The 17,313-nt window shown below is 42.2% G+C and overlaps 1 protein-coding gene across 7 annotated transcripts in view; it reads left to right on the top strand.

Annotated features, from left to right (window-relative positions):
- Positions 1–17,313, top strand: part of LOC124116365 (protein MTSS 2-like) — a 108,767-nt gene that overhangs the window by 71,154 nt on the left and 20,300 nt on the right. For 4 of the 7 annotated variants that reach the window (XM_048397774.1, XM_048397771.1, XM_048397772.1 and 1 more), the window contains exons 7-10: positions 9,101–9,258; positions 10,333–10,494; positions 14,306–14,449; positions 16,446–16,562. In XM_048397774.1, the coding sequence (XP_048253731.1) occupies positions 9,101–9,258; positions 10,333–10,494; positions 14,306–14,449; positions 16,446–16,562 (581 nt within the window). The remainder of the gene's footprint in view (positions 1–9,100; positions 9,259–10,332; positions 10,495–14,305; positions 14,450–16,445; positions 16,563–17,313) is intronic. The other 3 variants (XM_048397770.1, XM_048397769.1, XM_048397773.1) reach the window with 3 other exon arrangements.

Here is a 17,313-nt window from a genome sequence, read left to right as displayed (position 1 = left end):
CAGAATTGCACATTTACTAGTGGTTACTTTACAGACAGCTGCCGGGGGGATATGTCATCTTTCTGATGACTCTTGTTTAAGTACAACTTTATTTTAGGATGGAAGAGGAACGTTGTTGATATTTGTTAATGCATCAGTATCGTGCGTTATCGTGTGTAATTATGTACACAGGCAAGTTAGAATGACTGAAGATTGTGACTGATTTTAAACTTGGCCTGTAGATGTATAACTATATTCAGCTGATTAAGTCCATTTAAATTGTTGTTATTATACACCATAATATGAGAAAAGGACTTTTGTGAACAGGGATCCTTTTAGTTTTAGGCAAATGATAAGGTTTTCTAGTTAGTGCGTACAGCACTCCCTGCTGTGCAGTATACAGACAGAAGCAGCCACAATTTAGATTGGTGTCCACAGGGTATAATCAGTACGAAACTAGCTTGTTGGACCTCTCAGTGCATGACGGTTGACCGAAATGCAGTGTCTGACGGGCAGACAAGTCTTGTTTTGCAAACTGCCACCTTGTTGAGATCTTTGCTGTATTTAACTTTTCGAGAGCTTCTATTTTTGAAACTTGTGTCAAGTCAAACTTCTTTCCGTCCAGTGAGACTACCCTTGCACAAGTCTCTAATGCAATAATTATTAGTGAAATCATAGTTTCTAGATTATATGAACAATAAGAACAAGTTGTCCCTATAAAAGTCTGGCATCCTTAGACTGTACTGTCCGCTTATCTAGACTTAATTACCTCTTATATGGCTAGAATTACTATACATCATTCAGTACTGCCATGGAGAAAACCTACTGTGAGATCAGCTGATACTAGTCCTGGGTCAGTGACCCCTTGGGGTTTGTGGGTTAGACTAGGCCCCCACCAACCTATGATGGCAACCGGGGGCACGGGGGTCCCAGTCATCTAAAGCGCCATGATTCGCTGTACAGAGTTGCGTCCCTTGGGCACGCCAGAAACCTATGATTGTTGGGTCGAATCCTGTTTCGCCCTGATTATGTTTCTAGGTTTGTCAGCACCATACCTGTGCTCGTGGGTTTCACCGAAGTGGTAAACGTCTGAGACCTGCATCACTTCGGGCTTTCCTCCCACATTAAGCTGAGACGCTGCGATATAACAGGAATACTGTTAAAAGCGGCGTTAAAACCCAACTCACTCACTATGATGGCAACCAAATGGATCAAGTGGTCAGACTTAGTTGAATGCATGTCATCAGATTATTACTTACAATATCTATTACTGGATTTTGTGGTCCCGACTTGATTATTTACAGGCCGCTGTCATATAGCTGGAATAGTGCTGAATGGTGCTTAGTGCAAATAAGCAATCAAACAAACCCGTGTCAGTGTATATGAATCTGAAACCCAGTGAAAATAATTCAAAGATAGAAGACTTGGCTAGTAGACTCAAAAGTTTCTGGTACAGAGTAGTGTAGTTCAGACACTGTTCTCCCTAATCTCCCCAGCTTACACAACACACTGCTCATTGCTCTAGTGACCATGTGGATCAGGTAGGAGGTCAAGTCAGTGCACATTCCTCCGTCTCGGCCACACAGTCTGCCCTTCACAGGCAACATAGCTATCTGTTCATATAGTTCGTAACAGTGGAGGATGAACTCTGTGGTCTTGTGGGTAGAGCATCAGCCTGGAGAGTGCAAGATTGATGGTTTGATCCTATCAAAAGATGTTAAAATATAACTTGTTGTTACCCTGCCTGGTGCTGTGTCTAAGTTGGGTGTTCATGCTAAGACCCATGAAGATCTGGAGTAGAATAGGTCTTCGGCAACCCATGCCTGCTGTAAAAGAAGACTATGCTTGTCATAAGAGGCGACTAACGGGATTGGGTGGTCAGGCTTGCTGACTTGGTTGATGCATGTCATCATATCCCAATTGCGTAGATCGATGCTCATTATGTCAATCACTGGATTGTCTGGTCCAGACTGGGTTATTTACAGACCGCTGTCATATAGATGTAATATTGCTGAGTGTGGCATTAAACAATAAACAAACAAACAAAAAACATGTATTCATGCTAAACCATGACATGTTATATCAGTGGACATGCACTATAAAACAGGCATCATTCAAGTCTAGAACAAGCAGACGTGCATGGAAGTGAAATTGTCTTGACTGTGAAGATAAACCCAAAGTCTCCCAACCTCAGCAGTGTGGTAACGATGCATAACTCAGGTACCATGTTACAATTGGGCACTCGTGGTAGAGGGGTGTGAATCTTGCCCTGATTTCACAGGGTAGTGGCTTCATTGTTGTCTGGTTTTAGTCACTGTCTGTGCCCTAGCTCGTAGTGTGATTGTAGACATCAGTGAAACATGACATTGGAATTCTCTAAAGTACTGAAATAATGATGCATCTGAGTGATAAGGTTAATGTATTTAAAAACAGCTACGAACAAAAACAAATATTTGAAAAATGGAAAAGAGAAGTCAAAAATATAAAAAAGTATTTGAAATAGGAAAAGAGAAAATAGTTGTCTTTGTTCAGACATGCTAATGAGCGAGCAGGTTCGGGTGAGACATGACATTGTGATATCTAGGTGGGGCTGTTTGTTTCCGCTAAGTCCAATTAGCTGAGATGACTAATTAGTGGTTTATGCCTGTCGCTTGCTGACGGTAAGTGAACACTTCCCTCGGCAACCATGTGCATTCCTTAATTTATTTCCCTTAAACTTCCCCTAAACTTCCCTTGACCTTGTGCATGCTTAAATATCAGCACAAAAAAAGTATCACAAGTTCTCAACATATTGCAAGAATTGATATTGATTATTTACTAAGTGAATAGTGTATGACAGATTGCCAGAATTGATATTAAATTGATCATGAAATATGCAATTCAAAGTCATACATAACATGACATAAAACATCTGTTGTTTTCTGTGGATGCAGCTGTTTTTGAGACTGTAAATAACAATGTGGAACAATGCAGCACTCTAAGCAACAATGTTGACAACTTCAGTACTGTAAATGACAATTTGGAACTTGCAGCACTGTCAATAACAATGTGGAACAATACAGCACTGTAAATGACAATGTGGAACAATGCAGCACTGAAAATGACAGTGGAACAATGCAGCACTAAATGACAATGTGGAACAATGCAGCACTGTAAATGACAATGTGGAACAATGCAGCACTGTAAATAACAATGTGGAACAATGCAGCACTGTAAATAACAATGTGGAACAATGCAGCACTAAATAACAATGTGGAACACTGAAGCACTGTAAATAACAATGTGGAACAATGCGGAACAATGCAGCACTGTAAATAACAATGTGGAACACTACAACACTGTGAATAACAATGTGGAACAATGCAGCACTGTAAATAACAACGTGGAACACTGCAGCACTGTAAAAAACAATGTGGAACAATGCAGCACTGTAAAAAACAATGTGGAACAATGCAGCACTGTAAATAACAATGTGGAACACTGCAGCACTAAATAACAATGTGGAACACTGCAGCACTTTAAATAACAATGTGGAACAATGCAGCACTGTAAATCACAATGTGGAACAATGCAGCACTAAATAACAATGTGGAACACTGAAGCACTGTCAAAAACAATGTGGAACAATGCAGCATTGTAAATAACAATGTGGAACAATGCAGCATTGTAAATGACAATGTGGAACAATGCAGCACTGTTAATAACAATGGAGAAATGCTGCACTCTAAATGACAATATGGAACAATACCACACCTGCCTGTTGGCCAGGAGAAGAATTTCACCTAACCAGCTGATGGATGTCGATACCTGATTACCAGAGAGTGTGAACTGGTTCATTACATGGACTGATGAATGAAAGTGACACAGTAATTGTTGACAGATGCATGGTGTGACATGTCACTCACAGTAACGTGCCAGCCTGTTTCAGCGTTTGAAGCTCTGATATGTCACATTCATTAGACACTAAACCTGCAGACACTGTTTCACCAGACGCAGTCACTACAAACCATGGTCCCCTTGTTTAAAAAGATCATAGCATGACGATGATCACGATACCCTTACTGTAACATAGACTCAAACAACTCTCTCTCTCTCTCACTCACTCACTCACTCACTCACTCACTCACTCACTCACTCACTCACACACTCACTCACTCACTCACTCACTCACTCACTCACTCACTCACACACACACACACAGAAATGATAGAAATGTTTGGATTTTTAATGTTGTGTGTCATGAAATGCACTGATTGATAATATTTTCTACTGGGGCATAGCCTCAGAAAGATGAGTCATTGCTATAAGATCCATCACTTCTGTTACGTCTGCAGCCCCTGGAACAACACCAGCCTGTGACGTCTGCTCACCACTCTCCAATGCCAGTCTCTCAATGGGGCGGGCTGTTGTTGCTTGTTGCCCTTGAAGACTAATTTTAAGGTTTTTGTTGCTGGAACTGACCACATTCTGTCCAATGGGTCATTTGGAGGTTGTCTTGCAACAGGTGTGCTGAGAATGCTAAGAATCTGTATACAGGAAATTTCCCAAACAGGACTCTGTATTGTCAATTTAGTTATATTTCAGCTGTCATTGAGCACGAGACGGGCATTGTACTGAAATCAGGATTTAATATGAACTCCTGACCCCCAGCTTGTGATTAATTAATAAATGTTGATGGACCTGTTGGTGATAATCAATCGTTGTATTAGGATGATACTGATTAGGGAAAAGATGGATTATCACACACGAATTGTGTTAGTCGACAGATCATGATGTATGTCAATAGAAAGTTGAACTTGTTATATATTTTATACTAATACTATTAATTTCACAATGATTTAACATCCCACTGTTTCAATATGTTAGACATAAAACACATCTCACAACTTCACTTAAAAGTATTATACTTTCAAATGTATTTGCCTTCTTAGGAATTGCAGGTTTTTTATCACATCTCAAACAAAACTACAGTTCAATGCTGATTGATAAGTTAGAGGCTATTGGTTGGTTCAACAGTATCAGAAAAAATATCGTATGGGACGTCATGAGTTGGTCAGCTGTTTTCACTGAACACTACCCAATATTAGTTCTGTTGTACCATTGATTATGAATGGATGCTATTGAGTACGTATAGTTATAAATACATGTTATTCCCTTGTATTCCATCAATGGACACGACTGAGTACATTGTTATAAATTTTTGATATATCTTGAATTCCAACAATCACATTGGATAGGCCCTTCCTGAAATCTAGATTCGAGGGACATTGTTATTGATTAGGCACCATTATGCAGATGAAGCACCCCATTAGGGTTCCAAGATAGACGGCTATTTGCTGACATGCCTCATAAAGGGTTAATTGGTTGTGTCTAGGAGATAGCCTGGTTAACCCTAACTACATTAGCTGATTAGAGCGGCACTCTACTGGTGCTGATTGATAATTCCATGGCTGCTTCCATGTGGGGCATGATGTGGAGATGGCCGTGTTCTAAACATATCCTCACCCACGGGGAATCTGAATAAATCCACTTGAGTAGCCCTAGCGTGAAAATAGACACGAGTTTCAGCTATTAATTACTGGATGGCCTGTGCGTGATGCGTCGTGATACCAGGAGTGGCTAGGATGCTCCTGCATCATTGACTTTTGTTTCCCAGTAGTGAGGTTGTTGTCAACCTACAAGGAAAATCCACAGCCCACCATATGATCATATGTGTGTCTTGGGTGTGTTGACCCGTGACATCAACTGCCAACCGTATGATCATGTATGTGTCTTGGCTGTGTTGACCTGTGAAATCTGAACAGCCCACCATATGATCATATGTGTGTCTTGGCTGTGTTGACCCATGAAATCTGCACAGCCCACCATATGATCATATATGTGTCTTGGCTGTGTCGACCCATGAAATCTGCACAGCCCACCATATGATCATATGTGTGTCTTGGCTGTGTCGACCCATGAAATCTGCACAGCCCACCATATGATCATATATGTGTCTTGGCTGTGTCGACCCATGAAATCTGCACAGCCCACCATATGATCATATATGTGTCTTGGCTGTGTCGACCCATGAAATCTGCACAGCCCACCATATGATCATATATGTGTCTTGGCTATGTTGACCTGTGAAATCCACATCCCACCATATGATCATATGTGTGTCTTGGCTGTGTCGACCCGTGAAATCTGCACAGCCCACCATATGATCATATATGTGTCTTGGCTGTGTCGACCCGTGAAATCTGCACAGCCCACCATATGATCATATATGTGTCTTGGCTGTGTCGACCCGTGAAATCTGCACAGCCCACCATATGATCATATATGTGTCTTGGCTGTGTCGACCCATGAAATCTGCACAGCCCACCATATGATCATATGTGTGTCTTGGCTGTGTCGACCCATGAAATCTGCACAGCCCACCATATGATCATATATGTGTCTTGGCTGTGTCGACCCATGAAATCTGCACAGCCCACCATATGATCATATATGTGTCTTGGCTGTGTCGACCCATGAAATCTGCACAGCCCACCATATGATCATATATGTGTCTTGGCTATGTTGACCTGTGAAATCCACATCCCACCATATGATCATATGTGTGTCTTGGCTGTGTCGACCCGTGAAATCTGCACAGCCCACCATATGATCATATATATATGTGTCTTGGCTGTGTCGACCCGTGAAATCTGCACAGCCCACCATATGATCATATATGTGTCTTGGCTGTGTCGACCCGTGAAATCTGCACAGCCCACCATATGATCATATGTGTGTCTTGGCTATGTTGACCTGTGAAATCCACAGCCCACCATATGATCATATGTGTGTCTTGGCTGTGTCGACCCGTGAAATCTGCACAGCCCACCATATGATCATATGTGTGTCTTGGCTATGTTGACCTGTGAAATCCACAGCCCACCATATGATCATATGTGTGTCTTGGCTGTGTCGACCTGTGAAATCTGCACAGCCCACCATATGATCATATGTGTGTCTTGGCTGTGTCATCTCTGTCCTCTGGCTCCCTTAGGTGCCAGGATCTGCTGATCTGCAAAACTCATGTTCAATCTTATTCTTGGTCTGTTTGTGCCATACCTGTGTCACTTCATGTTTTCTTCCCACAGTACCCTACACCCAGTACAAACTAAATACTTGTCAAAAGTGTATTTAACTCTTCCCGCTTACTTACTCTGACCTCAGATATCAGAATCAAACAAGAAAATTCCAGCTCCAGCTTTGAAAAATGTATTAAATTACATTTTTTCATCTAAATTAAAAGCGATGGCTAGTTACAAATAGTAGATACTGAGTTAAAGATTTTGTCCCCGATTCAGAATCAACTCAGGAAGATGGAACAAGTACCAGTTTTGTTCAACGTCTGCCTACCACTCTGCAATATGAAGCCATGTTTTTGTTAAGAGAGTTTATATCTTCTGGATAAGATCTGATGCATCCCATGATGGCAGCACTTCCTGTAAGTGCCATTACTGTCACCTACAAGATAGATCCTCTGTCTGCCCTCAATATTGTTTTTTGTCGTCTGCATGTCACTGTGCCCTGAGAGCTGATGGCTGGGAACAGATGTGGAGCAGACGTCATCTTCAGCACTGTTGCTAGTCAATGAATAAAGTCCACTGATCACAGGCCTGGTGCCAGAAGCATCAGCTTCTGTGGAAACAAGATCATATCAGGGATTGATATTAAATAAGACCTTTTTTTTTGTCATGTTGGACAGGAAAATCAATATTCATTTGCATTGAGTGCCGTAACTCATTTTCTATTATTTCGGTTGGTCTCGTCCCAACATTGGTGTTTCATGTTTACTAAGTACATTGTCAGGTACTGCAGTAGGTTGTGCAGTAAACGGTGATGTGGGTGTATAGAGGTATTTACCTGGGTGTATTTTTGTTCGGGCCAAGGAACTCTCAGTTATAATTTGAATGGTCCAAAGCACGAACATGGGTCTCAGGCTGATGACATGTGGAATGTTTCAATTTGCTGATGTCATATCATTGCCTTCAGAAACCCATGCTTGCCCTAAGAGACGACTATGCCTGTCATAAGAGGTGACTAACGGGATCGGGTGGTCAGGCTCGCTGACTTGGTTGATGCATGACATTGTATCTCAATTGTGTGGATCGATGTTCATGATGTCCATCACTGGATTGTCAGGTCAAAACTCGATTATTTACAGACTGGCGTCATACAGCTGTAATATTGCCAAGTGTGGCATTAAACAACAAACAAACAGACAAACATATGATTGCACATGCTCAGAAGTCCGAATAGAAGTGGCTCTTACATGTAACATACAATCTACAGCTTGGATTAGTTTTAACAAACAGTCATACTTTTTGGCATCGCCAGGAATTGCAATGTAATTTATTTATTTATCATTCTTTCTTTTTTGATCGGTGAAACCCTGGTATATGAGTGGATAGTTTCTAGATTGTTCAGAGAAATGGCCTCACAATGATTGTCAGTGAGATTATTGAGGACACAAACATAGTCCGCACACATGTTGTGATCATCTGATCGTCAATGTGTTTAACCCTATGAGATTCCAGATCAGAATAGGCCCAGCAATATATGCTTGTCATAAGTAACAACTATATGGTTCAGGTGATCACGCTTGTTAACATTGTTGACAGGGCATCATCGTACCCGATGGTATGGTATTTTAAATGTTGTGGCACATGGTCATGTGCACAGCACACAGGTCACAAATAAGGTGAAGTTAAGCAGCGTCGGTCATGGAGAGTCCTTGGTTGGGTGACCACGTTCAGCAGCTTGACTCCTGAGAGTTTCTAGGGCTTCAGTCCTGCCCCTCACTGAAGCACATGTAACACATGTGGTGTCTCCTTGGGCAAGTGACTTTGTTCAAAATGTGTCTCTGTTTAACCAGCAGTGAATGGTTATCCGGTAGGATAAGATGGCAATGTGGTTGTTAACCTTCTTGCGCCTAACAGGCAGTTTGGGTTGTATACTCCCCATGGAGTTGAGATTGATTGTTGAGTGCACACTGATCTTGTGACCGGGGTAATAAGGGGACAGAGTATGTCTAGAATGTAAATGCTATGTGGTCATTTTCCTGAATGGCTTCTCTCTGTTTCAGGCAAGGGGGACATGCAGAGCAGACTGGACAACGCCATGCAGGATGTCAACGACAAGTACCTTCTCCTTGAGGAGTCTGAGAAGAGCTGTGTGCGGACAGCTCTCATTGAGGAGAGGACAAGATACTGTGTCTTCGTCAGTGCTCTCAAACCATTTGTTGTGAGTAGAACCAGGACTTAATGCTAGTTCATGCTTATGAAGCTTGGCTGTATGATAAATTATGGAGAGTAAATATATTTTTTATTAGAATTATTATTTTGGATTTTGTATAATGTGAGTAATATGAATTATTATTATAGTTGTGTTAAGACCCAAGACATTAAACAAGATCATGAACAAAGTCAATACTTTCTACTAACTGGCTAACATTTAGTCCCAGAAAAAAGTTGTCTTATTTAAAAATATATGTCTACAAAATATAAAATCAGATCCAAATGGAGTCCAGAATAGTGCTTAATTTCCTAGAGCTGAGGCAATCTAGACTTGCCAAGTCATTCTAGACTTGAGTTGGATCTCCTTTTAATTTATTCATCAGGGTCTGGGAGACAGACTACTACCTGACAGTAATGTCAAATGACCTTTTTGGCCTCTACTATCCAGATAATTCTGTTATATATCTATGAAATAATTAAATAGACATTACAGCCTACCAATGACATGTATTAGTCTGGGTGATTTCACTGAGTTGAACTGTTGAATTTAACAGTTTTTCACTACTTTCAAATACAATAATGGTACGTTTTAGCTTATCTGACACCACACCTTCAGCACAACACTTCGTTATTCAGAAATGCTGATGTTTTACCTTACCTGACGCTAAGACCCGTGAAGATTCCGGGGTAGAATAGGTCTTCAGCAACCCATACTTGCCGTAAAAGGCGACTATGCTTGTCGTAAAAGGCGACTAACGGGATCGGGTGGTCAGGCTCGATGACTTGGTTGATACATGTCATAGATCTCAATTGCGTGGATCGATGCTCATGATATCAATCACTGGATTGTCTGGTCCAGACTCGATTATTTAACAGACCGCCGTCATATAGCTGGAATATTGCTGAGCATGACGTTAAACAACAAATAAACAAACAAACAAACAAACAAACCTGACGCTAAACAGTGCTAAAGATGTAGTGTCAGTTAAATAAAACCAAAAACATTGCATTTTTTTTCAGAAAAGCTCATATTTGCAAGTGTGATTTCCCCCGTGAGTATACTCGAGTCTGTGTGTTTCAGGACAATGAAATCGGCCTTCTTACGGAGGTCACACACCTCCAGGAGATCATCGACAGTCTGTGTGCTCAGAGTTCCGACCCCACTACACTCCCACCGTCCAGTGAGCAGGTCATCATGGACTTGAAGGGGGTCGACCACAGCGTCTGGAACTTTCAGGTAAAGGTAAAGACCGTATGACAGGGAGTATTGTCTTATGTGTCTCTGGAGTCTCGTCTCAACCAGGATGTATGGTAACCGCGAATTGGAGAAGATTGAAGTTCTTTTATATTGTTACCAAATTTGAAAACATTCTTTGGGCCATTTTGGATGACAGTCAGTCAGTTTCCATGAGAATGAACCACAGTCAGTCAGTATCCATGAGAATGAACCACAGTCAGTCAGTATCCATGAGAATGAACCACAGTCAGTCAGTATCCATGAGAATGAACCACAGTCAGTCAGTATCTATCAGAATGAACCACAGTCAGTCACTATCCATGAGAATGAACCACAGTCAGTCAGTATCCATGAGAATGAACCACAGTCAGAAAAAACCTTGAAGTTAATAATAGATACTAATAAATAGAGATACGTAATGATCTGCGATATACTCTATCATCCTGGATGGGAAATGTTGTGTGAAGTTTTATCTCACTTTTCAAGCTTTTTCTGCACTCTTTGACCTGTCCCTGGTATTTGCCTACTTTGATACCCCTTCCTCCTGACCCACTACAGTGGTTAGAGACCCCTCCCTCCTGACCCACTACAGTGGTTTGATACCCCGCCCTCCTGACCCACTTCAGTGGTTAGATACCCCTCCCTCCTGACCCACTACAGTGGTTCAATACCCTTCCTGACCCACTACAGTGGTTAGATACCTCTCCCTCCTGACCCACTACAGGGGTTAGATACCCCTCCCTCCTGACCCACTACAGGGGTTAGATACCTCTCCCTCCTGACCCACTACAGTGGTTCAATACCCTTCCTGACCCACTACAGTGGTTAGATACCTCTCCCTCCTGACCCACTACAGTGGTTAGATACCTCTCCCTCCTGACCCACTACAGCGGTTCGATACCCTTCCTGACCCACTACAGTGGTTAGATACCTCTCCCTCCTGACCCACTACAGTGGTTAGATACCTCTCCCTCCTGACCCACTACAGTGGTTAGATACCTCTCCCTCCTGACCCACTACAATGGTTAAATACCCCTCCTGACCCACTACAATGGTTAGATACCCCTCCCTCCTGACCCACTACAGTGGTTAAATACCCCTCCTGACCCACTACAATGGTTAGATACCCCACTACAGTGGTTAGATACCCCTCCCTTCTGCCCCACTACAGTTGTTCGATACCCCTCCCTCCTGACCCAGTACAGTGGTTAGATAACCCTCCCTCCTGACCCACTACAGTGGTTAGATACTCCTCCCTCCCGACCCACTACAGTGGTTCAATACCCCTCCTGACCCACTACAGTGGTTCGATACCCCTCCCTCCTGACCCACTACAGTGGTTCAATACCCCTCCCGACCCACTTCAGTGGTTAGATACCCCTCCCTCCTGACCCACTACAATGGTTAGATACCCCTCCCTCCTGACCCACTACAGTGGTTAGATACCCCTCCCTCCTGACCCACTACAGTGGTTAGATACCCCTCCCTCCTGACCCACTACAATGGTTAGATACCCCTCTACAGTGGTTAGATACCCCTCCCTTCTGACCCACTACAGTTGTTAGATACCCCTCTCTTCTGACCCACTACAGTGGTTCAATACCCCTCCCTTCTGACCCACTACAGTGGTTAGATACCCCTCCCTCCTGACCCACTACAATGGTTAGATACCCCTCCCTTCTGACCCACTACAGTGGTACGATACCCCTCCCTCCTGACCCACTACAGTGGTTCATACCCCTCCCTCCTGACCCACTACAGTGGTTCAATACCCCTCCTGACCGACTTCAGTGGTTAGATACCCCTCCCTTCTGACCCACTACAGTGGTTAGATACCCCTCCCTCCTGACCCACTACAGTGGTTAGATACCCCTCCCTCCTGACCCACTACAGTGGTTAAATACCCCTCCTGACCCACTACAATGGTTAGATACCCCACTACAGTGGTTAGATACCCCTCCCTCCTGACCCAGTACAGTGGTTAGATACCCCTCCCTCCTGACCCACTACAGTGGTTAGATACCCCTCCCTCCTGACCCACTACAGTGGTTAGATACCCCTCCCTCCTGACCCACTACAGTGGTTAGATACCCCTCCCTCCTGACCCACTACAATGGTTAGATACCCCACTACAGTGGTTAGATACCCCTCCCTTCTGACCCACTACAGTTGTTAGATACCCCTCTCTTCTGACCCACTACAGTGGTTCAATACCCCTCCCTTCTGACCCACTACAGTGGTTAGATACCCCTCCCTCCTGACCCACTACAATGGTTAGATACCCCTCCCTTCTGACCCACTACAGTGGTACGATACCCCTCCCTCCTGACCCACTACAGTGGTTCGTACCCCTCCCTCCTGAGCCACTACAGTGGTTCAATACCCCTCCTGACCGACTTCAGTGGTTAGATACCCCCCCTCCAGACCCACTACAATGGTTAGATACCCCTCCCTCCTGACCCACTACAATGGGTAGATACCCCTCCCTTCTGACCCACTACAGTGGTTAGATACCCCGCCCTCCTGACCCACTACAGTGGTTCAATACCCCTCCTGACCCACTACAGTGATTCGATACCCCTCCAGACCCGCTTCAGTCATTTGATACCCCCTTCTTGTGTGCCAAGTTTCCCCTTCTTGTGTGCTAGTTTCCCCTTCTAGTCCTATAAGGCAGATAGGTCTCTTAGGATGGGGGTCCTGGAAATGGAATGCTCTGTCTTGTATCCTTAATCTCCAAACAAACCTGAAAATGGCTCCACTGAGAACTTTCGCCAATCAAATGTTTACGTGTTAGTTTGAAAGAGAATGCATTAGGAGAAAGACATACCATGCTTGCCGTGCTAAACATTGTTACTGCAAATTTAACTGAGCTACATTGTTTTAATCAGAGGTATGTATTGGGATTTGAAACCTCTGACCAAAGTAATAATATTATTCAAATTTTCAAATATGTTTTTGCTTCTTCAGTAAAAGCTATTAATTTATTTGGGTGGGTGGGTTTGGGTGGTGTCTGTAGGTGTTTTAGAGTGAGTGAGTGAGTGAGTAAGTAAGATGTTTTGCTGCTTTTATCAGTATTCCAGCAATATCAAAGCAAGGGTCACAAGAATGTTAACCAGTTGAATTACAGATTGAAACAACAACAACATTACAATAATAAAAGGAAATATGATATAAACCCCTCACATCCAACACGTTTTTGCAGTGGATGTAACAATGATATTTGATACAAGTGTTCAGAGTACAAGTATGTATCACCATGACCGAGAGACTAGAGAAATTGACACAGTGTGTAACAGTTACAATTTGTTGGCAGGAAGGAAGTACTTGCCAGTAGCGCCAGACCGCGCTGTTGGCGGAAGTTGCTCTGTGATGGCGCTGTCCCTGATCCTTCTGATATCATTCTGTAGTGCTCCTTGTGTTCTTTGTTGAAAGCTATTTTTTAAGAATAGGCAATGGAGTGATTAGATGTAATATATATACTACTCAAAAGAAGTTAAAGTACACCCAGTTTCTTTCAAAACTATTTCCTTTCGTTTGTTTTAAACAAATGGAAATGATAATAATGTCATGATTTATGGAGATTAATAGAATATATGTATTATCTTTGATTTCTGGTGCAATAGAATAACAGAATTGTGTAAAGGGAGATAACTCTGTAAAGAATCCTGACTAAATTTTTTTGAAGATCATTACATCTGTCAAATGTTTTCCTGATCAAGTATGTGTGCTATTCTTCTTTATTTTACTTCTGAATATTTTGTCTCTTGCAAGTTGACAAAGATTCTTTGTAGTCATGTAGAAAATTCTATTTTTCCAGCAGACGCCACCAAGTTCACCGAGCTCCCTAGGATCACGCAAGTCAAGCATGTGCAGCATCAGCAGCATCAACAGCTCCTCCAGCGGCTCCACGCAGTCGCACTCCCCCAGCCACCACAACGTGCGCAACCGCACTACTTCGCAGGTACACCTCGCACCGTTGTGTTTGTCAGCACTGCTTAGGAAGTCTTGAGCTGTGTAATGTTCCATGATGTGAATTGTTTTACTGTATTTCAATATGCCATGTCAGCACAATTCCAATACACTAAGCTGTATTTCGTCTATTGATCCATTGCAGTAATACACTATGCTATACTTGGTATACTGAACCATTATAGTACTATGCTATACTTAGTATACTGAGCCATTATAGTACTAGGCTATACTTAATATAATGTACATTGCATTTAAAGTGATATACGTAAAGAAGAGAATTTATGGATGTCAACTTCTTTATTATGAGGAACACAACGTCCGAGAGTATATACTTACTCCTTCATCAGGTGAATGACATCCCTAGATTCTCTTTCTTACATGCTATACTTAGTACCATTGCAGTACTATTCTATACTATACTTATACTGTTTTGTACATTGTACTTTTATAGTACTAGACTGTATGAACTAGGTTGTTTGGTATGCTGGTAAACCACTTACATATCATATTATAGAACTGTAGCAACACTATCGCTAAGATCCCCTTGTGGAACACAGCCCTTTACAGTTGGATGGAGTCTCTCTTACAGACCCCAGAGCATCTCTTAAAAAAACGTTCATCCCATGTCACTCTTGTCTCCTTTTCAGCTCTAGGAAATTAAGAGACCTGAGGTTACTTCAGACAATTATTTATATTTTATATTTTTCTTGACTTTATTTCAAAGGCCACATGTTAGTGTATGTGATATGCTGTTTTGTATGTTAGTTATACACCAACATAATAATCTATTTATGTATGTTTATGGTAATTAATTAACAATTGTCACTAATTATTGCAAATACAAAACCTCTATTACATCAGTGGGGGGCACGGGTGGCCCAGTCGTCTAAGGCGCCGTGATTTGTGGTGCACAGTTACGTCCCTTGGGCATGCCAGAAACCTATGATTGTGGGTTCGAATCCCTGTTCGCCCCAATTATTTTTCTAGGTTTGTCAGCACCATACCCGTGCTCGTGGGTTTCAAGTGGTAAACGTCTGAGACCTGCATCACTTCGGGCTTTCCTCCCACATAAAGCTGGCACGCTGTGATATAACTGGAATACTGTCAAAAGCGGCATTAAACCCAACTCACTCACTCACTATTACATCAGTGCCATAAATCATGAAGACCTCTTCACTGTCAGCTATCCATAATAAGTTGTGCTACTAATAGAATATTTGAATGAAGGGTTCTTTGCCACATGTACTAGATAAGCCTATTTGTAACCTCCATGGCCACAGTGTAGTTGAACATTCATATACTGACAGACATAAATGCTGGTATTTGCTCTAATATGATTATCACCGTCACAAGATCAGTCCTTTCTGGCACTGCATAGACCTACATGAGTACTGCATGCTGTACGTCCCACCATCCAGTCATGTCATCCGCTGAATCGTGTCGCCAGCTGCGTCCATGTACATTTATTTGCAGATCTTCATTATTTGAGCTACAATATTGAGCTACTGGTGCATGCGATATTGAATCATGTTCCTGGTGTTTGCAGTATGTGCATGTTACAGTCTTCAAGACGCTTGCTGTATGCAGCACGGCAGCTCGTTACACCATCACTTGGGGGAAATGTAACATTCATGAAATTGTTTAATTTGTTTCTCTGGCTAATTTTGGAGTTTTGAATGAAGTTTCTGGACATCAACAACTCCTGTTAATCTGAAATACATTGATTTTATTACTAATTTAAAATATGAATATTTGATATCTTAAAATTTCACTTAGATTTTGGTCACATCTGTTTAAGATGCATCTTCTTTTTGAAACTATTTGATGTTAATTTGATATTTGATATTTTGGGGGTGAAAATGGCAATTTTACAGTTAGTGCCGATTTCGAATATGTGGTGTATACGAGCAGCCCTTCTGAATACCCGAAAATCATCATGCATTTGGGCATGTGTATGCTATTATTTTCTCTCTCCACGCACACAGCAACCGACCGTGGGAACTCAACGCTTAATGAGCGTGTCATCACAGGACTCCGGCTTCACGTCCCAGGATACGCTGTTCTTGCGGCCCACCACTCCCCAATCCCTTAATCTGCCACAGGTAGGCCTCGTCCCCGCACTTTGTCTAGACCGTACACGCCAACAGTCGGCAGCAGGGTGCCACTATGCAACTAGACAATAGTCGTAGACCTTCTGCCTGGTTTTACCCTCATCTTGACGTAAACCTCTCCTCAGTCCAGTGTTTGTCAAATGAAATGTTGAAATTATGAATATTTTCCAAAAGTGGGTATCACTTCTCTTTAGCATGAAGAATGAAAAGTTTATCATACCTCTGTGATAGAAAATCGGATAATTGCTATTTCGTCTCTTCCCTATCCTTGAATGCACCTGGTGATGTGTTGATATGTCCTGCTGTGCCTGTGACCAATGACATGCAATGCCAAACACTGGTGACCAAGAATGGCATTTCCTCTAGTATGTCCCTGTTATCACCTTCACAGACAAATCTGTCCCACAATACTGAAGGCATGTTTCTCATCATGCATGAGTAAACACCACAGAATGACAAGGGTCCTGAGGCGTTTTCAAGTTTAGCTTGAAACAGCTATAAAAACAACTTTTGATGAGTCAAATGTTTATTGTAAAAGATGAACATAAAATGTAAATTAACACTTTGCTCTTTATCGTAATCCTGGTAAAATCTCATAAAAGTCGATGTAACCAGATCTAATGACTCAACAAAACCAGCCAGATATTTAAAAACATAAATTGCTGTATTAATGAAACGAAAGAACATGCTGTGCTCATGTTTCCCTAGACAGCCAATCCGCATTCACATGGATAGGATTTCG

Source organism: Haliotis rufescens, unplaced genomic scaffold, assembly GCF_023055435.1.
Source record: "Haliotis rufescens isolate VD_foot unplaced genomic scaffold, xgHalRufe1.0.p SCAF_17, whole genome shotgun sequence".
Lineage (NCBI taxonomy): Eukaryota > Metazoa > Mollusca > Gastropoda > Lepetellida > Haliotidae > Haliotis > Haliotis rufescens.
This window is presented reverse-complemented; position numbering and strand designations above follow the sequence as displayed.